A 25,740-nucleotide genomic window follows, 5' to 3' on the forward strand; every position below is an offset into this window, starting at 1 on the left:
GGACGCCGCTGGCTTTGTTTGTAAGTGTCACGCTGGTGACTCAGATCTAGCTTGTGGCCGGCTCTGCCTAGGGGTGCTGTGCGTCCGCTTTGTCCCGCATGCGTCCTTGTTTCTACTTGTTAAATCTCCAGCGGGCCAAGTTTTTTAAATGGCACAAAATGTCGGGGACTTTGCCCTGCAAAGGGGGTCGGGGCGGGGGCGGGGGCGGGGCACCTGCCTGTCAAATGGAACGTTGGGAGCCACACGCCCGGACCGTTCACGGCCGCTCTGCGCACGCGCCCCGGCCCCTGGTGGGAAAAGTGCGAGGCTGCGGCGGCGCCGGTGAGACCCAGGGCAGGTCCAATGGGGGGAGCTGGCTTCGGAGTCACCGCCCTACTGCCCAATCGCTAGGTTATGTCCCAGCTCTGGGGGAGGGGAGGGGCGGGTTAGAGCGGGGGGGGCTGGCTCTGGAGGAGGGGTGAGGGCATTGTTTGGAGTGGGAGGGCTGGGGGGGCTGGTTCAGGTTAGAGCGGGGGGGGCTGGCTCTGGGGGAGGGGTGAGGGCATTGTTTGGAGTGGGAGGGCTGGGGGGGCTGGTTCAGGTTAGAGCGGGGGGGGGCTGGCTCTGGGGGAGGGGTGAGGGCATTGTTTGGAGTGGGAGGGCTGGGGGGGCTGGTTCAGGTTAGAGCGGGGGGGGGGGTTGGCCCTGGAGGAGGGGTGAGGGCATTGTTTGGAGTGGGAGGGCTGGGGGGGCTGGTTCAGGTTAGAGCGGGGGGGGGGGGCCTGGCTCTGGAGGAGGGGTGAGGGCATTGTTTGGAGTTGGGGGGCTGGGGGGGGGCTGGTTCAGGTTAGAGCAGGGGGGGGGCCTGGCTCTGGGGGAGGGGTGAGGGCATTGTTTGGAGTGGGAGGGCTGGGGGGGCTGGTTCAGGTTAGAGCGGGGGGGCTGGCTCTGGAGGAGGGGTGAGGGCATTGTTTGGAGTGGGAGGGCTGGGGGGGCTGGTTCAGGTTAGAGCGGGGGGGGCTGGCTCTGGAGGAGGGGTGAGGGCATTGTTTGGAGTGGGAGGGCTGGGGGGGCTGGTTCAGGTTAGAGCGGGGGGGGGCTGGCTCTGGGGGAGGGGTGAGGGCATTGTTTGGAGTGGGAGGGCTGGGGGGGCTGGTTCAGGTTAGAGCGGGGGGGGGGGCCTGGCTCTGGAGGAGGGGTGAGGGCATTGTTTGGAGTTGGGGGGCTGGGGGGGGCTGGTTCAGGTTAGAGCGGGGGGGGGGCCTGGCTCTGGAGGAGGGGTGAGGGCATTGTTTGGAGTGGGAGGGCTGGGGGGGCTGGTTCAGGTTAGAGCGGGGGGGGCTGGCTCTGGGGGAGGGGTGAGGGCATTGTTTGGAGTGGGGGGCTAGGGGGGCTGGTTCAGGTTAGAGCGGGGGGGGCTGGCTCTGGAGGAGGGGTGAGGGCATTGTTTGGAGTGGGGGTTAGGGGGGCTGGTTCTGGGTTAGAGCGGGGGGGCTGGCTCTGGAGGAGGGGTGAGGGCATTGTTTGGAGTGGGAGGGCTGGGGGGGCTGGTTCTGGGTTGGGGGGGCTGGCTCTGGGGGAGGGGTGAGGGCATTGTTTGGAGTGGGAGGGCTGGGGGGGCTGGTTCAGGTTAGAGCGGGGGGGGCTGGCTCTGGAGGAGGGGTGAGGGCATTGTTTGGAGTGGGAGGGCTGGGGGGGCTGGTTCAGGTTAGAGCGGGGGGGGGCCTGGCTCTGGGGGAGGGGTGAGGGCATTGTTTGGAGTGGGAGGGCTGGGGGGGCTGGTTCAGATTAGAGCGGGGGGGGGGGGGGCCTGGCTCTGGAGGAGGGGTGAGGGCATTGTTTGGAGTGGGAGGGCTGGGGGGGCTGGTTCAGGTTAGAGCGGGGGGGGGGGGGGCCTGGCTCTGGAGGAGGGGTGAGGGCATTGTTTGGAGTGGGAGGGCTGGGGGGGCTGGTTCAGGTTAGAGCGGGGGGGGGCCTGGCTCTGGAGGAGGGGTGAGGGCATTGTTTGGAGTGGGAGGGCTGGGGGGGCTGGTTCAGGTTAGAGCGGGGGGGGGGCCTGGCTCTGGGGGAGGGGTGAGGGCATTGTTTGGAGTGGGAGGGCTGGGGGGGCTGGTTCAGGTTAGAGCGGGGGGGGGGCCTGGCTCTGGAGGAGGGGTGAGGGCATTGTTTGGAGTGGGAGGGCTGGGGGGGCTGGTTCAGGTTAGAGCGGGGGGGGGCTGGCTCTGGGGGAGGGGTGAGGGCATTGTTTGGAGTGGGAGGGCTGGGGGGGCTGGTTCAGGTTAGAGCGGGGGGGCTGGCTCTGGAGGAGGGGGGAGGGCATTGTTTGGAGTGGGAGGGCTGGGGGGGCTGGTTCTGGGTTAGAGCGGGGGGGCTGGCTCTGGAGGAGGGGTGAGGACATTGTTTGGAGTGGGAGGGCTGGGGGGGCTGGTTCAGGTTAGAGCGGGGGGGCTGGCTCTGGAGGAGGGGTGAGGACATTGTTTGGAGTGGGAGGGCTGGGGGGGCTGGTTCAGGTTAGAGCGGGGGGGCTGGCTCTGGAGGAGGGGTGAGGGCATTGTTTGGAGTGGGAGGGCTGGGGGGGCTGGTTCAGGTTAGAGCGGGGGGGGCTGGCTCTGGAGGAGGGGTGAGGGCATTGTTTGGAGTGGGAGGGCTGGGGGGGCTGGTTCAGGTTAGAGTGGGGGGGGGGCTGGCTCTGGGGGAGGGGTGAGGGCATTGTTTGGAGTGGGAGGGCTGGGGGGGCTGGTTCAGGTTAGAGTGGGGGGGGGCTGGCTCTGGGGGAGGGGTGAGGGCATTGTTTGGAGTGGGAGGGCTGGGGGGGCTGGTTCTGGGGGGGGCAGGGGCTGGGCGTTAGAACTTCTGGCTTCTCTCCTGTCCTGTGGGTGGGCAGTGGGGCTGTGGGTTAGCTCTGGGGGGTCCAGTGTCAGCTCTGGGAGGACGGGGGGAGCTGGCGCTGGGCAGGGCAGGGGACAGGGAGCCGGGCGAGCGGCGTGAGAGCCGGGGGGGGGGCGGCAGAGCCCCGAACCTGGCGTGCACGGGGACCAGTTTGCACCGACCGGCACCAGGTGCCCTCTGGCTTGAGGGTTCAATCGTGGTCACGCCAGCGGGGACCCCTCGATCCCGCGCTGCAGGGCCCCTTCCTAGACAGTCGCTTCCCATCCAGGACCCCCATTCGCACCCCAGGGGCCAGCAAGTTGGAACCCCCCCCCCCTTGGCCAGCACCCGGGGGGGCTTCACCGTGCTGGAACCCCAGGGCCAGCCAGCGCCTGCAGGGAGTGTCTGGGTCCCGGGCACCAGCCAGGCCTGGCGCAGGTGGGTCCGACCAGCCCCCCGGGTGTTGCTTTGTTCTTTGTTGCCGGGTGAGAGGGAGCGTTTGTGTGCGTGCGTGTGTGGATGTCCATGTGCGTGTGCTTGTGCATATGTGTGTGTACCTCTGTGTACGTGTGTGTGTGTGTATCACCCCCGCTGCCTTCACACTGGATCCTAGAATATAAACCTCCCCACACCTGGGGGCCTGGACCCCCTACTGGCCCCCCATGCAGTGGCCTGGATTCCCCCTCCCCCATGCAGTGAGCTGGCCCCACCTCTCCCATGCAGTGGGCTGGATCCCCCCCCCATGCAGTGGGCTGGATTCCCCCTCCCCCATGCAGTGGGCTGGATTCCCCCTCCCCCATGCAGTGGGCTGGATTCCCCCTCCCCCATGCAGTGGGCTGGCCCCACTTCCCCCATGCAGTGGGCTGGACCCCCTCCCCCATGCAGTGGGCTGGATTCCCCCTCCCCCATTCAGTGGGCTGGCCCCACTTCCCCCATGCAGTGGGCTGGACCCCCTCCCCCATGCAGTGGGCTGGACCCCCTCCCCCATGCAGTGGGCTGGACCCCCCTCCCCCATGCAGTGGGCTGGACCCCCCTCCCCCATGCAGTGGGCTGGACCCCCCTCCCCCATGCCGTTGCTGGTCCCAGGCCCAGCCAGGCTTTGCAGTGCTGGTGGCTTTGCTCAGCGAGCAGCAGGGAGCGGCACCGCCCCAGCTTTGTGGTTTCCAGGCAGATTCCAGGGCAGTGACTCAGCCGCCCGCCCCACTGCCAGGAGAGGGGCCCTGCCCAGCCCAGCCCCCTCGCCTCTGCCCTGCCAGGTGCCCCCTCCCCCGGCTCAGCCCCCTGCACCACGGCCAGAGGGGCCCGGGCCAGCCGCTGCCATGGACACACTGGGCGGGCAGTGGGGGGGCTGGGGGGGCTGGGGGTTCATGCAGGAGAAGCCTGGCCCCAGCTCTCCTCCGTGCTCACGGCAGGGACTGTCCTGGGGGCAGCTGGGGGCCGGGCGATGCCGGTGGTACCAAGGGGCCAGCTCGGGCCCCGGCTCCAGCTCAGGTAGCCTGAGCCCTGCTCCCCGCCAGTGGAAAATCCCCATCACGGCACCCGGGCCAGCAGCGCGGGCGGTGCCGGAAACTGGTCCTGCTGCTGGGCTCTGAGACAGGAGACGCGGGATCCCCTCCCCCTCCGCAGGCAGGGCCCCAGCCCCGTCCCCGCCAGATCCCCCCGCCCCGGACCCCGTCCCGATTTCCCGCAGCCTCCCGTCCCCTCCTGCGGCCAGAGAGGGGCACCAGTCTTACTTGTGGGGTGCACAGCTAGGGTCACAGCTTGGGGGGGGGGACCGGCAGGGCTGGGGGGGCAGGGCTGGGGGGGCAGGGCTGGGGGGGTGGGAATGAGGGGCATCGGCAGGGCTGGGGGAGCAGGGCTGGGGGGGTGGGAGTGAGGGGCATCGGCAGGGTTGGGGGAGCAGGGCTGGGGGGGTGGGAGTGAGGGGCATCGGCAGGGCTGGGGGAGCAGGGCTGGGGGGGTGGGAGTGAGGGGCATCGGCAGGGTTGGGGGGGCAGGGCTGGGGGGGTGGGAGTGAGGGGCATTGGCAGGGCTGGGGGGGCAGGGCTGGGGGGGTGGGAATGAGGGGCATCGGCAGGGTTGGGGGAGCAGGGCTGGGGGGGTGGGAGTGAGGGGCATCGGCAGGGTTGGGGGGGCAGGGCTGGGGGGGTGGGAATGAGGGGCATCGGCAGGGTTGGGGGGGCAGGGCTGGGGGGGTGGGAGTGAGGGGCATCGGCAGGGTTGGGGGGGCAGGGTTGGGGGGGTGGGAGTGAGGGGCATCGGCAGGGTTGGGGGGGCAGGGCTGGGGGGGTGGGAGTGAGGGGCATTGGCAGGGCTGGGGGGGCAGGGCGATTGGCAGGCACCCCACACATGGAGCGACTCTCACCCGGGGGGGGGGGTGCTCTGCCACCTGCTGGAGCTGGGAGGGACAGCCCCCCATCCCACTCCAGGGGGAGGGGCAGGAGCAGCTCAGGAGCATGGGGACGAGTCTGCAACCCCCGAGCCTCTAGCGCCCCCCCCCCCCACCAGATGTAAGAAAGGAAAAGACGGGTGCCACACACGCACGCACACACAGCAACCACACTCTCCCGCACACACACACACACACACAGCAACCACACTCTCCCGCACACACACACACACACACACACTCACTCCACCCCAGGGCTCTGTGATTGGCTCCCAGCCAGCAACTGACAGTTACACAAGGCTTTTGTGGGGGGGGGGGGGGATGAGTCACCAGCCCTGCTCACACCAGGCCTGCTTTGCAAGGCTCCCCCCCCCCCCCCCCATGTCCGTGCTGCCCACCTCGGCCTCCCCCATCAGCCAAAGCCCAGGGACACTCTACTAACTCCACCCGGGGTATGGCACGTGGGGGGGGGTCAGTGCCCCCAGGCGCTGGGGGCTGCTGCTGCCCCCACTCCAGTGATGGCAGAGGGCCTGGTGCCAGTGTTTGCTGACACCTAGTGGCGGCACTAGAGCATGGCAGGCGCCTATTTTAATAGTGCATTGAGGGGGAGAGAGAGCGCGCGCACGACCGCTGCCCTCTGCTGGAGGACATCAGAACTGTCCATCCCTGTCCGAGCCCCTACACTGCACACTCCAGCTGGAGATTCTCCAGTTGCTCGCACTGGCTGTTAGAACAGAGGTAGCAGGTGGGTTCCCCGGTGCGCTCTGCCCCGCAACAACCCAGCCGGCTGTGGCGTCTGCAGCATCACAAGGTGGCGGGGCACTGAGGCCTGCCGGGAGAGCTACGTCCAGGCTGGGAGATGGGTGACGCACCAGGCCGGGGGCAGAGGGGATGGCAGGGTCGGCCTGCACTCAGCCACCGCCATGAGGAACCCCCGGTGGTCATCACAGCCCTGCTGGCTCTGCTGCGCCGCAAGGGGCCAGCTGGCAGGGGGGTCAGGGAAGAATCAGCACTTAGGGGGCTGCCAAAGTGGGAGGGGGCAAACTCCCCAAGGCCCAGTTCCCAGCTCTGCCCCAGAAGCCAGGCCCTCCAAGGCCAGGCCTGTCTCTCATGGCAGGGGGTATTTAGACCCTGGATCTCCCTGGCCTGGGGTGACCCCCCACATCTCTTGGGGTCCCCCCTGTACTGAGCTGGAGCCCCAAATCCTTCCCTGGGGGGCACAGAGCGCAGGGCCCCCAGAATCAGCCGTTGCTGTCCAGATCCCTCCCTGTGCGGGCGGGAGCCAGTGGCACCCTGTGGATCCAGCCCCTAACACCCCTCGCTGAAGGGACTGAGGCTTTTATTACCATTCGAGAGGGGCTGCGAGGGGACGCCTGGGTCCGTTCCCAGCTGGGGGAGGGCAGCGGGGCAGGTGGGTTAGAGCAGGGGCCTGTGAGCAGACTCCGGAGGCCCATGTCTGAAGTGGGGAGGAGACCGACTAGCAGCTAGATCAGAGGTGGGCAATAATTTTTGGTGGGGGGCACTCCAAGATTTTGGTAAGTGATCCAGGGTCATGCTGTTCTGGGGGGGTGCAGGGTCTGGCATGGCGGCGGGGTGCAGAAGGGTGCTCGGGGTAAGGGACTGGGGTGCAGGAGGGACATGGGGTCTCAGAGGGTGTTTGGGTGGAGGAGGGGTTGTGACCTGGGTCAGGGGATTAGGGTGCATGGTCAGGGAGGGGGTGGGGGTGCAGGAGAGGGTTCTGGCCTGGGGGAAGGGCGTGGGGGGTGCAGGGTCTGGGAGGGAGTTGTCCCCTGGGGCAGGGGGTGCAGAGGGTCGGATGGTGGCGGGGGGGTTGGGGTGCAGGGGGGGTCTCAGAGGGTGTTTGGGTGGAGGAGGGGTTGTGCCCTGGGGCAGGGGGTGCAGAGGGTCGGATGGTGGCGGGGGGGGTTGGGGTGCAGGGGGGGTCTCAGAGGGTGTTTGGGTGGAGGAGGGGTTGTGCCCTGGGGCAGGGGGGGCAGAGGGTCGGATGGTGATGGGGGGGTGTCAGCCGACGGTCAGGGCAGTGTGTGCGTGTGTGTTACACCCAAGTCTTCAACTGCTGAGACACAAAGTCTCGTTGCAGCGGGCAGACTAGGAGGCTGGAGGGCGCCCCGAAAAATAGTTTAACGTCCGTGACTTTACTGCTAGGACCGAGGTCCCGTCGCAGAGGGCAGCCAAACAGGCTAACAGACGCCCCAGTGTGTAGGAAGAGCTTATTACACTTCAGATTTTAGCTGCTAGAATTCATAATTCCTTCGCAGCGGGCAGCCCAGGAAAGGCTGAGAAGTGCCCCAGTGGACCCTGTCACCTGGGAGTGACACAGATCCAAACGCCCAAGCTCTTCCTATAACTGTCCCTTTATGACCGGCTGAAGTTCTTTTGTTTGTGTTCGGTTCGGGTACAGCAGCACGGGTTCAAGTCAGAAGCTTGACACGCACTGGCTTATTTATAGGGGAAAGACAGAGAAAAGAAATAAAGAAACTTGGTTCAGTGTGTATATATATATATATATATATATATTTTATAAGTGAATGAGGGCACCCCACTTATTCCCAAAGTTTATAGCTAAATCACCTTACCAAAGGCAGTTTACAATAGAAATGAAGCAGTTTGACTTAAGAAAACTATAATAAAGTAACTAACTTACAACAGAGAGACAATTGGAGTGTACACATAAAGAAAACACATTGCAGGTACAATTCTCACCCCTGCGTTCCAGACTTGGCGTGGCCAGCGTCTTTCTCTCAATCCCTCGGGAAGAAGTAGGGCGAGGTTGGGCGTCCCACGGACCTCGGGAGACAATCAATACCTGCCAGCAGGTGTAGGTGATTGGAGCTCAAATTGGGTGGGCAACTCAACCCTCTTTATACCCCTTGGGTCACATGGGCTTCTTCCTGGTCTCAAGTGGCCAATTAGGAAAAATGGCTTTGAATGCCAAGTTTCCCAGGAAGGGTGCAAAGCAGAATTCACACCTGGGAAGATGCAGACAATGGGTACCTCTGGTATGTGATGGGCGAAGATTCCTCTCCTGGGACAGTGCAGGCGTGTCAATTACTGGTACTAGCCATCACTGCGACGGGAGGCCCCGGGTCCTCAGCCAGCCCATTTACTGTCTGGTTTCTGTTTATGGTAGAGTCAGGGACAGGCACCACACCTGCGTTCCCAGGGCATCAAAGGCTGACTGCCTTTCTCTTGCTCTCCGGGGGGGGGGGGGGGGGGGGGAGATGGGGCTCGTGGAAAAACAAGATGGGGTTTGTGTCTGGCTACAGGGGGCTTGGAGTGCAGGGGGGGTCTCAGAGGGTGTTTGGGTGGAGGAGGGGTTGTGCCCTGGGGCAGGGGGTGCAGAGGGTCGGATGGTGGCGGGGGGGGTTGGGGTTCAGGGGGGGTGCCAGAGGGTGTTTGGGTGGAGGAGGGGTTGTGCCCTGGGGCAGGGGGTGCAGAGGGTCGGATGGTGGCGGGGGGGGGGGCTGGAGTGCAGGGGGGGTGCCAGAGGGTGTTTGGGTGGAGGAGGGGTTGTGCCCTGGGGCAGGGGGGGCAGAGGGTTGGATGGTGACGGGGGGGGGTTGGGGTGCAGGGGGGGGTCTCAGAGGGTGTTTGGGTGGAGGAGGGGCTGTTCCCTGGGGCAGGGGGTGCAGAGGGTCGGATGGTGGCGGGGGGGTTGGGGTGCAGGGGGGGGTCTCAGAGGGTGTTTGGGTGGAGGAGGGGTTGTGCCCTGGGGCAGGGGGTGCAGAGGGTCGGATGGTGGCGGGGGGGGGGTTGGGGTTCAGGGGGGGTGCCAGAGGGTGTTTGGGTGGAGGAGGGGCTGTTCCCTGGGGCAGGGGGTGCAGAGGGTCGGATGGTGGCGGGGGGGGGCTGGGGTGCAGGGGGGGTGCCAGAGGGTGTTTGGGTGGAGGAGGGGCTGTTCCCTGGGGCAGGGGGTGCAGAGGGTCGGATGGTGGCGGGGGGGTTGGGGTGCAGGGGGGGTGCCAGAGGGTGTTTGGGTGGAGGAGGGGTTGTGCCCTGGGGCAGGGGGTGCAGAGGGTCGGATGGTGACGGGGGGTTGGGGTGCAGGGGGGGCAGAGGGTCGGATGGCGACGGGGGGTTGGGGTGCAGGGGGGGCAGAGGGTCAGATGGTGACGGGGGGTTGGGGTGCAGGGGGGCAGAGGGTCGGATGGCGACGGGGGGTTGGGGTGCAGGGGGCAGAGGGTCAGATGGTGGCGGGGGGTTGGGGTGCAGGGGGTGCAGAGGGTCGGATGGTGACGGGGGGTTGGGGTCGGATGGTGACGGGGGGGTTGGGGTGCAGGGGGGGGCAGAGGGTCGGATGGCGACGGGGGGGTTGGGGTGCAGGGGGTGCAAAGGGTCGGATGGTGACGGGGGTTGGGGTGCAGGGGGGGCAGAGGGTCGGATGGTGACGGGGGGGTTGGGGTCGGATGGTGACGGGGGGGTTAGGGTGCAGGGGGGGCAGAGGGTCGGATGGCGACGGGGGGTTGGGGTGCAGGGGGTGCAGAGGGTCGGATGGTGACGGGGGGTTGGGGTGCAGGGGGGGCAGAGGGTCGGATGGTGGCGGGGGGGGTCGGAGTGCAGGGGTGCAGAGGGTCGGATGGTGACGGGGGGTTGGGGTGCAGGGGGGGCAGAGGGTTGGAGGGGGTCGGGGTGCAGGGGGCAGAGGGTCGGATGGTGGCGGGGGGTCGGGGTGCAGGGGGCAGAGGGTCGGATGGCGACGGGGGGGTTGGGGTGCAGGGGGTGCAGAGGGTCAGATGGTGGCGGGGGGGTTGGGGTGCAGGGGGCAGAGGGTCGGATGGTGGCGGGGGGTTGGGGTGCAGGGGTGCAGGGGGTCGGATGGTGACGGGGGGGTTGGGGTGCAGGGGGGCAGAGGGTCGGATGGTGACGGGGGGTTTGGGGTGCAGGGGGCAGAGGGTCGGATGGCGACGGGGGGGTTGGGGTGCAGGGGGTGCAGAGGGTCGGATGGTGGCGGGGGGGTTGGGGTGCAGGGGGGCAGAGGGTCGGATGGTGGCGGGGGGGTTGGGGTGCAGGGGTGCAGGGGGTCGGATGGTGACGGGGGGTTGGGGTGCAGGGGGGGCAGAGGGTCGGATGGTGACGGGGGGGTTAGGGTGCGGGGGGGGCAGAGGGTCGGATGGTGACGGGGGGGTTGGGGTCGGATGGTGACCGGGGGGTTGGGGTGCAGGGGGGGGGGCAGAGGGTCGGATGGCGACGGGGGGTTGGGGTGCAGGGGGTGCAAAGGGTCGGATGGTGACGGGGGTTGGGGTGCAGGGGGGGGCAGAGGGTCGGATGGTGACGGGGGGGTTGGGGTCGGATGGTGACGGGGGGTTAGGGTGCAGGGGGGGCAGAGGGTCGGATGGCGACGGGGGGTTGGGGTGCAGGGGGTGCAGAGGGTCGGATGGTGACGGGGGGTTGGGGTGCAGGGGGGGCAGAGGGTCGGATGGTGGCGGGGGGGGTCGGAGTGCAGGGGGGGCAGAGGGTCGGATGGTGACGGGGGGTTGGGGTGCAGGGGGGGCAGAGGGTTGGAGGGGGTCGGGGTGCAGGGGGCAGAGGGTCGGATGGTGGCGGGGGGTCGGGGTGCAGGGGGCAGAGGGTCGGATGGCGACGGGGGGGTTGGGGTGCAGGGGGTGCAGAGGGTCAGATGGTGGCGGGGGGGTTGGGGTGCAGGGGGGCAGAGGGTCGGATGGTGGCGGGGGGTTGGGGTGCAGGGGTGCAGGGGGTCGGATGGTGACGGGGGGTTGGGGTGCAGGGGGGCAGAGGGTCGGATGGTGACGGGGGGTTTGGGGTGCAGGGGGGCAGAGGGTCGGATGGCGACGGGGGGGTTGGGGTGCAGGGGGTGCAGAGGGTCGGATGGTGGCGGGGGGGTTGGGGTGCAGGGGGGCAGAGGGTCGGATGGTGGCGGGGGGGTTGGGGTGCAGGGGTGCAGGGGGTCGGATGGTGACGGGGGGGTTGGGGTGAAGGGGGGGCAGAGGGTCGGATGGTGACGGGGGGGTTAGGGTGCGGGGGGGGCAGAGGGTCGGATGGTGACGGGGGGGTTGGGGTCGGATGGTGACGGGGGTTGGGGTGCAGGGGTGCAGAGGGTCGGATGGCGACGGGGGGGTTGGGGTCGGATGGTGATGGGGGGTCGGGGTGCAGGGGGGGCAGAGGGTCGGATGGTGACGGGGGGTCGGGGTGCAGGGGGTTCAGAGGGTCGGATGGTGGCGGGGGGGGTTGGGGTGCAGGGGGGCAGAGGGTCGGATGGTGGCGGGGGGGTTGGGGTGCGGGGGGGCAGAGGGTCGGATGGTGGCGGGGGGGTTGGGGTGCAGGGGGGGCAGAGGGTCGGATGGTGGCGGGGGGGTTGGGGTGCAGGGGGGGCAGAGGGTCGGATGGTGGCGGGGGGGTTGGGGTGCAGGGGGTGCAGAGGGTCGGATGGTGACGGGGGGTCGGGGTGCAGGGGGTGCAGAGGGTCGGATGGTGGCGGGGGGGTTGGGGTGCAGGGGGTGCAGAGGGTCGGATGGTGACGGGGGGTCGGGGTGCAGGGGGTGCAGAGGGTCAGATGGTGGCGGGGGGGTTGGGGTGCAGGGGGGGCAGAGGGTCGGATGGTGGCGGGGGGGTTGGGGTGCAGGGGGGGTCTCAGAGGGTGTTTGGGTGGAGGAGGGGCTGTCCCCTGGGGCAGGGGGTGCAGAGGGTCGGATGGTGGCGGGGGGGTTGGGGTGCAGGGGGGGCAGAGGGTCGGATGGTGGCGGGGGGGTTGGGGTGCAGGGAGGGTCTCAGAGGGTGTTTGGGTGGAGGAGGGGCTGTCCCCTGGGGCAGGGGGTGCAGAGGGTCGGATGGTGGCGGGGGGGGTCGGGGTGCAGGGGGGCAGAGGGTCGGATGGTGGCGGGGGGGGTCGGGGTGCAGGGGGGGGCAGTGGGTTGGATGGTGGCGGGGGGGGTCGGGGTGCAGGGGGGGCAGAGGGTTGGAGGGGGTCGGGGTGCAGGGGGGCAGAGGGTCGGATGGTGATGAGGGGGTCGGGGTGCAGGGGGGCAGATGGTCGGATGGTGGCGGGGGGGTCGGGGTGCAGGGGGCAGATGGTCGGATGGTGGCGGGGGGGTCGGGGTGCAGGGGGCAGAGGGTCGGATGGTGACGGGGGGTTGGGGTGCAGGGGGGGCAGAGGGTCGGATGGTGACGGGGGGGTTGGGGTCGGATGGTGACGGGGGGTCGGGGTGCAGGGGGGGCAGAGGGTCGGATGGTGACGGGGGGTTGGGGTCGGATGGTGACGGGGGGTCGGGGTGCAGGGGGTGCAGAGGGTCGGATGGTGGCGGGGGGGTCGGGGTGCAGGGGGGGCAGAGGGTCGGATGGTGGCGGGGGGGTTGGAGTGCAGGGGGTGCAGAGGGTCGGATGGTGACGGGGGGTCGGGGTGCAGGGGGCAGAGGGTCGGATGGTGACGGGGGGTCGGGGTGCAGGGGGCAGAGGGTCGGATGGTGACGGGGGGGTTGGGGTGCAGGGGGGGCAGAGGGTCGGATGGTGACGGGGGGTTGGGGTGCAGGGGGTGCAGAGGGTCGGATGGTGACGGGGGGTCGGGGTGCAGGGGGCAGAGGGTCGGATGGTGACGGGGGGTCGGGGTGCAGGGGGCAGAGGGTCGGATGGTGACGGGGGGGTTGGGGTGCAGGGGGGGCAGAGGGTCGGATGGTGGCGGGGGGGGTCGGGGTGCAGGGGGCAGAGGGTCGGATGGTGACGGGGGGTCGGGGTGCAGGGGGCAGAGGGTCGGATGGTGGCGGGGGGGGTCGGGGTGCAGGGGGCAGAGGGTCGGATGGTGACGGGGGGTCGGGGTGCAGGGGGCAGAGGGTCGGATGGTGGCGGGGGGGGTCGGGGTGCAGGGGGCAGAGGGTCGGATGGTGACGGGGGGTCGGGGTGCAGGGGGTGCAGAGGGTCGGATGGTGGCGGGGGGGGTCGGGGTGCAGGGGGGCAGAGGGTCGGATGGTGGCGGGGGGGGTTGGGGTGCAGGGGGGGTCTCAGAGGGTGTTTGGGTGGAGGAGGGGCTGTCCCCTTGGGCAGGGGGTGCAGAGGGTCGGATGGTGGCGGGGGGGGTCGGGGTGCAGGGGGGCAGAGGGTCGGATGGTGGGGGGGGTCGGGGTGCAGGGGGTGCAGAGGGTCGGATGGTGGCGGGGGGGGTTGGGGTGCAGGGGGGGTCTCAGAGGGTGTTTGGGTGGAGGAGGGGCTGTCCCCTTGGGCAGGGGGTGCAGAGGGTTGGAGGGGGTCGGGGTGCAGGGGGTGCAGAGGGTCGGATGGTGGCGGGGGGGGTCGGGGTGCAGGGGGGGCAGAGGGTCGGATGGTGGCGGGGGGGGTCGGGGTGCAGGGGGGCAGAGGGTCGGATGGTGGCGGGGGGGGTCGGGGTGCAGGGGGGCAGAGGGTCGGATGGTGACGGGGGGGGGTCGGGGTGCAGGGGGGCAGAGGGTCGGATGGTGGCGGGGGGGGGTCGGGGTGCAGGGGGGCAGAGGGTCGGATGGTGACGGGGGGGGTCGGGGTGCAGGGGGGCAGAGGGTCGGATGGTGGCGGGGGGGGGTTGGGGTGCAGGGGGGGTCTCAGAGGGTGTTTGGGTGGAGGAGGGGCTGTCCCCTTGGGCAGGGGGGGCAGAGGGTCGGATGGTGGCGGGGGGGGGTCGGGGTGCAGGGGGGGTCTCAGAGGGTGTTTGGGTGGAGGAGGGGCTGTCCCCTTGGGCAGGGGGGGCAGAGGGTCGGATGGTGACGGGGGGTTGGGGTCGGATGGTGACGGGGGGTCGGGGTGCAGGGGGTGCAAAGGGTCGGATGGTGACGGGGGGTTGGGGTGCAGGGGGGTCTCAGAGGGTGTTTGGGTGGAGGAGGGGCTGTCCCCTGGGGCAGGGGGTGCAGAGGGTTGGGGGGGTCGGGGTGCAGGGGGGGCAGAGGGTCGGATGGTGGTGGGGGGGTCGGGGTGCAGGGGGTGCAAAGGGTCGGATGGTGACGGGGGGTTGGGGTGCAGGGGGGGTCTCAGAGGGTGTTTGGGTGGAGGAGGGGCTGTCCCCTGGGGCAGGGGGTGCAGAGGGTTGGAGGGGGGTCGGGCTGCAGGGGGTGCAGAGGGTCGGATGGTGGCGGGGGGGTTGGGGTGCAGGGGGGGCAGAGGGTCGGATGGTGACGGGGGGTTGGGGTGCAGGGGGGTCTCAGAGGGTGTTTGGGTGGAGGAGGGGCTGTCCCCTGGGGCAGGGGGTGCAGAGGGTTGGGGGGGTCGGGGTGCAGGGGGGGCAGAGGGTCGGATGGTGGTGGGGGGGTCGGGGTGCAGGGGGTGCAAAGGGTCGGATGGTGACGGGGGGTTGGGGTGCAGGGGGGGTCTCAGAGGGTGTTTGGGTGGAGGAGGGGCTGTCCCCTGGGGCAGGGGGTGCAGAGGGTTGGAGGGGGTCGGGCTGCAGGGGGTGCAGAGGGTCGGATGGTGGCGGGGGGGTTGGGGTGCAGGGGGGGCAGAGGGTCGGATGGTGACGGGGGGTTGGGGTGCAGGGGGGTCTCAGAGGGTGTTTGGGTGGAGGAGGGGCTGTCCCCTGGGGCAGGGGGTGCAGAGGGTTGGGGGGGTCGGGGTGCAGGGGGGGCAGAGGGTCGGATGGTGGTGGGGGGGTCGGGGTGCAGGGGGTGCAAAGGGTCGGATGGTGACGGGGGGTTGGGGTGCAGGGGGGGTCTCAGAGGGTGTTTGGGTGGAGGAGGGGCTGTCCCCTGGGGCAGGGGGTGCAGAGGGTTGGAGGGGGGTCGGGCTGCAGGGGGGGCAGAGGGTCGGATGGTGGCGGGGGGGGGGTCGGGGTGCAGGGGGGCAGAGGGTCGGATGGTGGGGGGGGGTCGGGGTGCAGGGGGGCAGAGGGTCGGATGGTGGGGGGGGGTCGGGGTGCAGGGGGGCAGAGGGTCGGATGGTGGCGGGGGGGGTCGGGGTGCAGGGGGGCAGAGGGTCGGATGGTGGGGGGGGTCGGGGTGCAGGGGGGCAGAGGGTCGGATGGTGGGGGGGGGTCGGGGTGCAGGGGGGCAGAGGGTCGGATGGTGGCGGGGGGGGTCGGGGTGCAGGGGGGCAGAGGGTCGGATGGTGGGGGGGGTCGGGGTGCAGGGGGGCAGAGGGTCGGATGGTGGGGGGGGGTCGGGGTGCAGGGGGGCAGAGGGTCGGATGGTGGCGGGGGGGGTCGGGGTGCAGGGGGCAGAGGGTCGGATGGTGGGGGGGGGTCGGGGTGCAGGGGGGCAGAGGGTCGGATGGTGGCGGGGGGGGTCGGGGTGCAGGGGGGCAGAGGGTCGGATGGTGGGGGGGGTCGGGGTGCAGGGGGGCAGAGGGTCGGATGGTGGCGGGGGGGGTCGGGGTGCAGGGGGCAGAGGGTCGGATGGTGGGGGGGGGTCGGGGTGCAGGGGGGCAGAGGGTCGGATGGTGGCGGGGGGGGTCGGGGTGCAGGGGGGCAGAGGGTCGGATGGTGGGGGGGGGTCGGGGTGCAGGGGGGCAGAGGGTCGGATGGTGGGGGGGGGTCGGGGTGCAGGGGGGCCGAGGCAGGCGCTGGCTGGGAGTTTATCTGCGGGTCCCCAGCCCGGCAGCCCCCGCCCGCTTGAAAACACAGCTGGCCCCTCCACGTGGCGCTCAGCTCCCGCTCCCACCGTCTCTCAGGCCAATCTCTCAACTCCCATTGGCTGGCTGCTTCCAGCCAATAAGAGCTGAGAGATTAGCTGAGGTCCGTTCTTATTGGCTGGTTGTTTCTGGCCAATAGGAGCTGAGGATTGGGCCGGGAGCGGAGAGCTTGCACGAAGCCGCCCCCTGCCGGCAGAGCAGAGACACGCAGGGTCTCTGTTAAACGCGGCAGCTGCGTGTGCTTGAGGGTCCTGCAGGGTGCCCGCGGGCCGGATGCGGCCCGCGGGCCGTATTTTGCCCAGCCCTGATTTAGAGAGAATGGGAGCCAGGATTCAAGAGCTGTGGGCCCAGCCGTGGGCAGGGGCTGGGGTCTAGTGGTTAGCGCAGCGGGCTGGGAATCAGGACTCCTGGGTTCCTTCCCCCAGTTCTGCCCCGCCTCACTGTGCCGCTGAGGAAATCGCATCCTGGATCCCCAGCATCTCCACCTGTGAGATGGGTGCGTGCGCACCATCGCCCCCTGCTGCCTGGGGTGGGCACTGCTCGTCCGCGGGGCAAGGGGGCGGCTCAGCAAGGCGAGAGGAGCGGTCAGGGGTGCTGTGTCCCTGGCGTAGCACAGAGAGGGGCAGGGAATCGTTCATTTCCTGCGTCTGGGCCGGGCCGAGCAGGCGGAGCGAGGAGACCAGACGTGGGTCTTTGACGGCAGGGAATTCCAGTTCCCCAGGGCAGGGGGTTCTCCGTCCCTGGCCCCGCGCTCACCCGGCTGGGCTGGCTCCCCACAGTCTCTGGCCTGGTCGAGGCAGCCGGCCCCAGGGGCGCTCAGCCAGGCCCCGTCTCCCCAAGTGACCTTGTGGGGTCTCACGCTGCGGCTGTGCCAGGGCCCCTCTGGGGCCGTGTGTGGCCCCGGGTTGACGGCGACATTCTCAGACCCGGCGGACGTGCCCTGGCCCGCCGGCGGGAGGCAGACACAGAGCCGGGTCCCACTCCACGCTTTATTGTTACAGCATTCACAGTCTGGCTCGCACGCCAGCCCCGGGGGCGGGAGGGAAGGTCGGGGCGGACAGACCCCACGGGCCAGTCGGCAAAGGGGAAGGACAAACGTCCTGTCTGCTAGGACGGACAATCCCGGCAGGGGGGCTGAGATCCCCAGGTCTGAGAACGGGAACCATTCGTGTCATGAGTGGGGGGGTGCCCGGAACCGCTGCCAGGGGAGGGGGGCTGGCCCACGGGGGGCCGCAGGGGGAACACCGAGGGCAGAGTTTGGCACAATGAGGCTAAGAAGGTCAGTCACCGAGGGGCTAGACCCCCCAGCCAGTCCCAGGGGGCCTCCACACTCGGAGCAAGGACCCCTCGCAGCCCCAGAGACAGGCCCGGCTGGGAGCTTGGCTTGTCCCGCTCGGGGCCTGTGCAGGGCTCACCAGCACTGGGAACCCTGCGCGAGCGGCTGTGTCCTCACCCAGGGAGCTAGCCCAGCCCCAGAGCTGCCCCGGGGTGTTTGGCGGTGGGGCTGCTAAGATCGATACAGCATCAGTGAGGGGCGGGGGGAGCCCAGGAAAAGCAGCGAATGGGCGGTGACCGGCTGGCGTGTGCGTGTCCGCACGTGCGTGTGTGTCTCTGCTGCCTCTCTTCTTGCTGGGACAGGGCGGATCAGCTTTCTTGGCATGTCAGCCCCCCTGCAGCATGTGTCACATAAGCCCTGTACAGCAGGGAGCCAATGGCGATTCGCTGACTTGAGCTATGGCTCTGTGGCTGCCAGCACCATGGGCCCCAGCTCAGGACTGAGGGTCCAGAGGCCACAGAGGTCACATGATGCAGGAGGGTGGTGTCGGGAGATGGCGTCTCTGCTGCCCCAGAGTCTGGGCCAACCAGGGCAGCACTGTCACCGGGGGAGGGGAGAGGTGGCGGACGGAGGAGGGCTGGCAGGGGAACTGCTTTTCCTGGGAGGAGCCAGCCGGAGGGGCGCAGTGGGGACAGGGAGCCAGGCGTGGCCTGGGGGGAAGCAGCAAAGGGGCAGCCCGAGGGGGCGCTGTGGGGCTGCCGGCTCCCCGGGGCCGTGCTACTTGGTGAACTTGGTGCCGGAGCAGGCGCCAGAGCCGATGCCGTGCTCCTGCTGGCGGATGAGGCAGGCGATGGGGCTGGCGATGCCGCCGATCAGCGTCCAGTACTCCTCGAAGCTGATGTGCCCGTCCTTGTTCTTGTCCAGGTCGCAGATCAGCTTGTCGGCCGCGCACCTGTTCCCGGTGTCCTGGGGAGAGAGCACGGAGCCGTTCCAGCACCGGCGCCGCAGGGAGCCGGCCTGGCGTCTCCACTAGCCTGGCGCTGGAGCGGGGGAGCCACCGGGGTCTGTCATCAGGCTGAGAAAGACCGGTCGGGGGCAGCGTGAGGTCATGTAGGACTCACACGCACACCCCAGGGTTCCCGTAGCAAGGCCACTCACTTACTAGTGCTCCCGTGGTGTGTCCGGGCGCTGCCCGTGAGCTCACACTCACACTAGTGTTTCTCATGGTGTCTGGGTGCTGCCCTTGAGCTCAGACTCACACACTAGTGTTTCCTGGTGTGTCTGGGTGCTGCCTGTGAGCTCACACTAGTGTTTCCCATGGTGTGTCTGGGCGCTGCCCGTGGGCTCACACTCACACACTAGTGTTTCCCCCGCTGTGCTGGCGCTGCCCGTGAACTCACACTCACACTCACACACTAGTGTTTCCCATGGTGTGTCTGGGCGCTGCCCGTGAGCTCACACTCACACACTAGTGTTTCCCCTGGTGTGTCGGCGCTGCCCGTGGGCTCACACTCACACACTAGTATTTCCTGGTGTGTCTGGGTGCTGCCTGTGAGCTCACACTAGTGTTTCCCATGGTGTGTCTGGGCGCTGCCCGTGAGCTCACACACTAGTGTTTCCCCTGGTGTGCTGGCACTGCCCGTGAACTCACACTCACACTCACACACTAGCATCCCCCCGGCCTCACCGTCAGCATGTGGTTGAGCTCCCTGCTCAGCATCTTGCGGAAGTCCTTCTTGGTGATGCGCCGGGGCTTCTTGCAGCACCCGCTGGCGTACTTGTCGTAGTTCTTCACCAGCACGTGGAGGGCCCACTCCAGCTCGGAGCAGTTGCTCGACATCTCTGTCCCTTTGTCCCTGCAACGGGAACGGAGCCGGTGCCTGAGCAGCGCCGGGGGCTGTTCTCCCAAGTCTGCACGGCCTGGGGGGCGCTGGGCACCCGTGCGCATGCGGGGGACCCCACTTCTGCGGAGCGCCCCACCGTGCAGGCAGGGCTCCCCCAGGAGTCTGCTCTGGACCAACTTCCCTCTCGGTTCACCCTGGCCCACCCCGGCCAGTGTCCCCCTGGACACAGCCCCGTCACCCTGCCTGCGGCGCTCACCCACGAGAGGGTCACCCTGGAGCGGGCCGGCTCACCGGAGGAGGGGTTCCGGGCCGAGCATGGGCACGACCTGTGAGCCGTGACACAGCGGGGGGTGGGAGGCAGCAGGTCCTGTCGGGGGGGGTCCGAGCTCCCCGCCTCCCACGGCTGCACGGCTCAGATAAGGGCAGCAAGACAGAGGGGTTCTGTCCCCCAGAGCTTCCCCTTGCTCACCCCCGGGCAGCCCGCGGCAGGGCGAGCGAGCGCACCGGGGCAGCAAGGGCCGAGTCTGGTTCTCCAGGCGGGGAGGGAGCCCAGGGCTCAGCCTAAGGGGAGAGGGACGAGCCGGGGCATGCCTGGGCTTCAGGCCTGCAGGGACGTTTCCCGGGTGCCAGGCACAAAGAAATACCCCTGGAGAAGCGGCGTCGGGGCGGATCAAGCCTGGGAACTTGGCAACAAGTCTGGGCCAGGAACGGGACTCCGGCTGGGCGAAGCTGCTGCTGCCGACGTTTGTGCGCACATCGCCCATCACCCGGGCCCGGAGCCCTGAGTTCTTGGCCTGGAGCCCGTTGCTTGAAGCCTGGAGCCCGGAGCCCTTGTCCTGGAGCCTGTTGCCTGGAGCCCGGAGCCTGGAGGGGATGTGCTAGCAGGCGTGTCGTAGGCAGGCCCCGCACGGCCGCTCTGTCGCCTTGGGGAGGTCTCTCTGCTGGGTGCTGGGCACACTGGGGCGGGACGTGCTGGAAAAGTGCAGCACCTGGCACTGGCCGTTGGGAGCAGGCAGGGCGCTGGGCTGGACGGATCTTTGCTCAGGCCCAGCCTGGCCGCTCTGGCGCTCTCAAGTCCCGAGCGGCGCAGCAGGAGGCAGCCGAGGGTTGGGAGCCCGGAGCCAGGGGAAGGTGAGAAATTGGGGCCCGCTGTGCGGAGAGCAGCCGGCGGGAGACCTGCGCGCTCTGCGGATCTCTGGGGAGAGGCTGGGCTGGGCGGCTCTCCGTGTCCGCGGAAGGCAAACCAAGGAGGCCTGGGCGTCATCTGCAGCCGGGGAGCGTGGGGGTAGAGATTAGGAAAACCTGCCTAGCTCCCCGTGCCGGTAAACTCTGGAACCTGTTCCCCAGGAGGGGGTGGACCAGTGTTCCCTGTAAGCCGGGCGCTTGGGCGGCTCCCAGGACAGATGCCAACACCGCCCAGCTGATTGGCAGAGCGCCCACAGCGGCAGTAGGTGTGTCTCCTGGTGGTGCACACCTGCACAGGCCTCGGTGCACAGAACAACATTTATTCCGCACACGGATGGGAACAATTAGAGGGAACCCCGGGGCGGAAGCCCTGTTTCTGCAGGGTTTTAAGACCAGGTAGGACAAACTCCTGCCACGGCTGACCCAGGTTTCCTGGCTCCTGCCTCGGGTCAGAGGGGCTGGGCCAGCGGCCTCGTGTCCCAGCCCCTCCGGCTGCCTGGGGGACCGCGCCCCTACAGCTCCCTGCACCTGCAGCTCTCGGCTCCTCTCCTTTCCCGCCACCCTCCCCTGCTTTCCCCCAGGGTCCCAGCTCCCCCCCTGCAGCCGCCTGCGGTGAGTCCCGGGGCCCAGCGCTCTCCGGAAAGGAACGAGGCCAGTTCCCTGGGGCTCAGGGAGGCCGGAGGCGGCGGTGATGGGCTGCAATCACCAGCCCGTCTGCTCCACCGCCCGGGGTGGCGCCCCAGGAAGCAGCCTCGTGCCAAAGCCTCTGGCTGGAGCGCCCGGGCCCGGCGGCGGGGAGCAAGGGTCACCCCCCCCGCCCGCCCGGGACACGGGGAGCCCCCGGGGCAAAGGGCCAGCCGCCTGGCAGCCAGCGGAGCCGCCCGGGGGGCCGGGGACACTGGCTTGCCGAGGGGGCAGATCGCCTGCGCCTGTCCCTACCCGGGCAGGCCTGGTTCATCCCGGCGCCGAGGGGAGGCTCTGTCCCCACAGCCCAAAGCCCAGTCCCGGAGGCTCCGTACCTGCCGCTGCCTGGCAGCTCCCAGCGAGTCCGTTCCCTGCCCCCGCCCTGGGGCTTCCCGGAGCCGGAGCGAGCTCGCACATCCTGTGCGGGGGGGGGGGAGCGCGTCCCATTGTTCGCCTTTCCTGCCCGCCCGGACCCGGCGAAGCGCGCTGCCCGCCCACTAGGCAGCACTGCCGCGCCAGGGGGCTCACGGTGGCCTCCTGCCCCCCTGCTGCTCGACCCCCCCGGGATTCACCGGGCTCCGGGGCTGGCTGCACCCGGCACCTGTTTGTAGGGCGCCTCTCCCCGGGCGCATGACGCCGGCTCCTGCCCCTCGCGTCCCCCGCAGCCGAGCCGGGACGGGGCAGGAGCCGCGGAGTCAGTGCCACTGTGCAGGGACCCTGTGCCTCCCCCGAGGGAGCTGGGGCAGCCCCACAGCCACCAGACTGAGGCTCAGGGCTGCCGTGCCCTCTGGGCATGGGCACCCCATGCGCCCCGGAGCCAGGCTTTCTGCTGGCGCTGGTCACCGCTGCAGGGCCCGGAGCTGGGAATGGGCGACAGGGGGGTCCCAGGTCTGGTCGCTCCCTGCGGGGCCCCGGCACCGGCTGCTGTTGGAGAACGGACACTGGGCTGGTCTGACCCCCCGCACGGAAAGGGAAAGTGGCGTCGAGGCCTCCTGTGGCCAGTGGGTTCTGCAGCCCCAGCGACCGCTGGACACACCCAGCTCGGGGGTTCGAGTCCCACCTGGGCTGAGTGTGTTCGTGGGTTCCCCGCCTGTTTGCCAGGGGCTGGGAATGGGCCACGGGGGAGGGGTCACTTGGTGATTCCCTGTTTCCTCCCTCTGGGAAAAAAACAAGAAAGTCTGGTAGCACTTTCTAGACTAAGGAAACGTGGCTGGGATCATGAGCTGGGGATATGAAAACCCAGAATAAATAGGGGAGGGGGGTGGGAGACAGAGCAGCATGAAGTCTCTGGAGAACGGTGTTTAAACCTGAGCAGATGCAAATCCAAGTCCCTAGGTAGATCCCTGAGGCAGGAAGGATGCCCCAAGGGAGCTGGTAGCCCCTGCAGTGGGTGTTAAGTAGGTAGAGCCCCCACCAGCCCATATCACATGGCTGCTCCAGTCAGCTGCTGTCCCTTGCCTGGGCTCCGCTCTCTTCCCCTAGCACCCGCCACCTGGCCGGCGCCCTGAATTCGGGGCTGGGTTTAGCTTCAGCCTGGCCCAGCTCTTGGGCAGGAATCACAGAACCTAGAAAGAGGCCCCAGCTCCGTGCCACGACGTGCCCAACAGGGCACCGGTGTGGGCTGCCCCCTGGCACCCAGAGCTGGGGTGGCTGCCTGGAGCCTTGAGCCTGGAAGAGCCCCCTTCCCTCCCTCCTGCCTCCCCGGGATGGACCCTGCCTCCCCGCCCCATCGACTGCTCCGCTTCCCGCTCTTCCGTCCAGCCCAGCAGGCACCAGCTGGCGGAGCTGCCGTTGGCGGCTCTGCGTGTGACTCGCTGCCCCGAGGGCGGGACCCGGCTCTAAACCCCCCTTCCTTGCTCTGCTCGGGGTGGGTGGCCCCGGAGAGCTCCACAGGCCAGGTGTATTCAGCACCGCATGGGGGGGCGGCGGGAGTCCCTACCCAGCTGTAGAAGCCCAGCAAGAGCCACCTGCCTATTGCATTTCAACTCCACCCAACTTTTTTCAGATATGGGCAGAATAAATTTTGTTCCACGCACCGAGGCATGGGAGGGCGTGCACCACCAGGAGAAACAGGCTGCCGGCTGTGGGCTCTGCTATCAGCTGGGCGGCATTGGCATCTCTCCTGAGCGGGTGCCCAAGCACCCAGTGTACAGGGAACCCCACCCATCACAGCGCCACCTCGGCCCTGACTGCCCCTTTCTGCCAGTCTGAAATAGGCCCACTGGCAGGTGGCCTGCGCCAGGGGCACTGCAGCTGGGCAGGGCGCTCAGCCGTGGTCACACGGGCGGGGGAGCAGACGTGGCACAGGAGGGGGACCTGCTGGGTTCCTGGGCCTGCCCCTGGCTTTGGGGGGGCGTGGGGGCGGCGGCCGAGCCCTGCCGGCGTTGGCGGGGGGCAGGAGGGCCGTGAGAGCCGGCGGGGCCGGGGCAGGAGGCGGCAGGGCTGTGTGAACTCTGCAGGCGGCGTTGGCGGGGGGCAGGAGGGCCGTGAGAGCCGGCGGGGCCGGGGCAGGAGGCGGCAGTGCTGTGTGAACTCTGCAGGCGGCGTTGGCGGGGGCAGGAGGGCCGTGAGAGCCGGCGGGGCCGGGGCAGGAGGCGGCAGTGCTGTGTGAACTCTGCAGGGGGCGTTGGCGGGGGCAGGAGGGCCGTGAGAGCCGGCGGGGCCGGGGCAGGAGGCGGCAGTGCTGTGTGAACTCTGCAGGCGGCGTTGGCGCCCACATCAGATAAGCAAGCCGGGACCTGCCGGTCCCCAGGGGAAGGCGGCCGCTTTCCCAATCCTCCTCTCGCCCTTTCCCAGCCGGGCCCGGCTCCCCCTGGCACCGCGCCGTCGCTCCCCCGCCCTCGCTCGGCGAGCACCCGGGCCCCGGCACACGCCCCTCAGCGCCCACGGGCAGGACTGGGCTTGGACCCCGCATCCCCACCAGGGGCACGGGAACAGGACGGACCCCGCCGCCCTGGGACGGGGAGGGAAAGTCAGGTGATCTCGGGGCCTCGATGGCCCATAGCGCCCTGCCGCCGGCCCGGAGCAGGCTGAAAGGTGCTCTGCTCTCCCGAGGGGCAGTGCGGGGCTGGGAGCCAGGAACGTCGGAGCCTCCCGCAGCCCTGCAAGTGGCTCCATCACCTGGGGAGAAGACCACGAGCCCCGGCCGCCCGGTCTGGGAGGGCGCGGGAAGCTCTCCGGAGCTGCCCCTGCTTTGGGGTTATGGGTCCTTTTCCAGCAGCCCCCGCCCCCGGCACCGGCTCCCGGCGCTAGAGATCACTGGCAGCTAAGGAGCCGCTCCAGCTTCGTCTTCTGCCCACGCCGGGTCACCTCCCTGCTGCCAGAACGATGGCTCTGCCGTGGACACCCTCCCCCTCCGCACCCACCTGTGACGTGGGGGTCTCTCTGCTCTGTGACCCGGTGCCCCCACCTGGCTGCGCTGTGGGATTCCCACGGACTCACCCACGTGGGGATTGGCCCAGACACCTCGGCCCAGCCTGGGCAGGGAACAAGGGGGGGAGACAAAGGGAGGGAGGGGGAGACGCCACCTGGCTGGGGGCAGGGCTGGGGGAAGTGGAGGAGAGCAGGCTAAGTCCAGGACACGGGGGGCCCCGCTAAGTCCAGGACAGGGGGGTCGGGGGCCTGTGACCCCTCCCCCAAGAGGTCTGGGCTCTGCCCTGGCTCCGGTGTCGGCATCGCGCCTGGAGAGGCCGTGACCCTTCTACTCCACTGGCCGGCGGGGTCACGTCGGGCTGCGGCCGCGGGCAGGTCGGGGCTCCGGCGCCGTCACACCCTCCCCTCCGTCTGGCTCTAGTTCCCCCCTTTCCTCTCCCCCACAGCCAGTGCCTAGGGCAGGGCCCACTCCTCTCCCCATGGGCACGGCCCCGCAGCCCCATGCCCAAGCCTGCCCGGCCAGGTGCAGGGATGGGCAGCGGCGGGGCACGAAATCGGCCCCAGAGCCTGGCTCGGCAGCTCTCCCTGGAGGCCAGCGCAGGTCCCGCGCGCTCGCGGCCGTGGAGACGTCCTGTCGAGCCCTGTGCCGGCGCCTCCCCTGCCGCCAACGGGCCGATTCGCCGCCAGGCCGGCAATGGGACCGTCCCGGCGCAGGGCACCAGGGCAGGGAAGCCCCGGCAGGCTCAGCCCTTACCTGGTGTGGCTACCGCCTGCCCGCCCGCGTGTCTGCCAAGCGCCGAGCTCGCGCTGGGTCTGGCTCTCCCCTTCCGGCTGCTCCCAGATTTGCAGAGCAGCAGGCTGAAGAATGTGCCTCCCACGCCGGCTCTGCCCCGTGCGTCTCGCGAGGCCTCGGCTGGGTTTTAAAGCGACACGGCCCCATTTGGCAGAGGCTGAGGGCCCGGGGGCGTTCCCGCCCGGCTCGGGGGCTCGGCGGCAGCTGCACCATGCAGCCCGGCCCCGGCGGAGCCAGCCCAGAGCCTGCCCGCGGGCGACGCCCCACGTCCGCCAGGCCGGGCCGGGAAGCCTGGTCCCGCCCAGAGGTTGCAATGGTGGGAGCGTGGGGGGCCGGGGGATCTCTGCCTGCACGGATGGGGCTGCCCAGCCGCTGGGCCTGGGGGCCAGGCCGGCCCACCCCCCGGAGCACAGAGCCACGCCGGGGCCAGTGGCCACGGAAGGGGGAACAAGGCCCCGCTGGGAGGCCAACAGCAAACTTCTGTTCCCCTCAGCTCGGGGAGTTAGAGCCCCAGGCCCAGGCCGGGCCAGAGGAAGGCAAGGCCCCCCCGTCGCTCCCCCTGTCAAACCGGCCCCCCGGGTCTGGGACTGGCCCGGCCCCTCTAGCAGCCTGGCTCCCGGCCCGGCACAGCCAGACACACCAAGCGCAAGAGCCGGCCATTGGGCGCTTTGTACATCTGGGACGTAGTGGGGGCTGTCTACACTAGGGCCCTGGGCCCAGCCTGGTTGGGCAGTCGCTTGGGCTGTGGCTGACCCCTACTGGCCTGCGTCTGTCAGCACTGCCCGGGGGGGCGCCC

The 25,740-nt window shown here is 69.4% G+C and overlaps 1 protein-coding gene across 2 annotated transcripts; it reads right to left on the minus strand.

Moving 5' to 3' along the window:
- Nucleotides 1-16,765: 16,765 nt before the first annotated feature.
- Nucleotides 16,766-25,063, minus strand: S100A16 (S100 calcium binding protein A16). Of its 2 annotated transcripts, none has more exons than XM_075907039.2 (3): nucleotides 24,906-25,063; nucleotides 18,754-18,922; nucleotides 16,766-18,032 (listed from the first exon to the last, which is right to left on the minus strand). In XM_075907039.2, the coding sequence occupies exons 2-3, from the start codon at nucleotides 18,904-18,906 to the stop codon at nucleotides 17,844-17,846; spliced, it is 342 nt and encodes a 113-aa protein (XP_075763154.1). In that variant the 5' UTR covers nucleotides 18,907-18,922; nucleotides 24,906-25,063; the 3' UTR covers nucleotides 16,766-17,843. The 2 variants fall into 2 exon arrangements, with proteins under 2 accessions (XP_075763154.1, XP_089628533.1); XM_089772407.1 differs by lacking the exon at nucleotides 24,906-25,063 and adding an exon at nucleotides 21,115-21,135.
- Between the last annotated feature and the right edge of the window lie 677 nt (nucleotides 25,064-25,740).

This window comes from Pelodiscus sinensis, chromosome 22 (genome assembly GCF_052426305.1).
Source record: "Pelodiscus sinensis isolate ZL-2025 chromosome 22, ASM5242630v1, whole genome shotgun sequence".
NCBI classification, from domain to species: Eukaryota; Metazoa; Chordata; order Testudines; family Trionychidae; genus Pelodiscus; species Pelodiscus sinensis.

Excerpts from the sequence above, each read along its gene's own strand:
- S100A16 (XM_075907039.2), bottom strand. The coding sequence starts at position 18,906 with ATGTCGAGCAACTGCTCCGAGCTGGAGTGGGCCCTCCACGTGCTGGTG. Across the intron at positions 18,033-18,753 it reads AGCTCAACCACATGCTGACG|GACACCGGGAACAGGTGCGC; the intron begins GTGAGGCCGGGG and ends CTCTCTCCCCAG.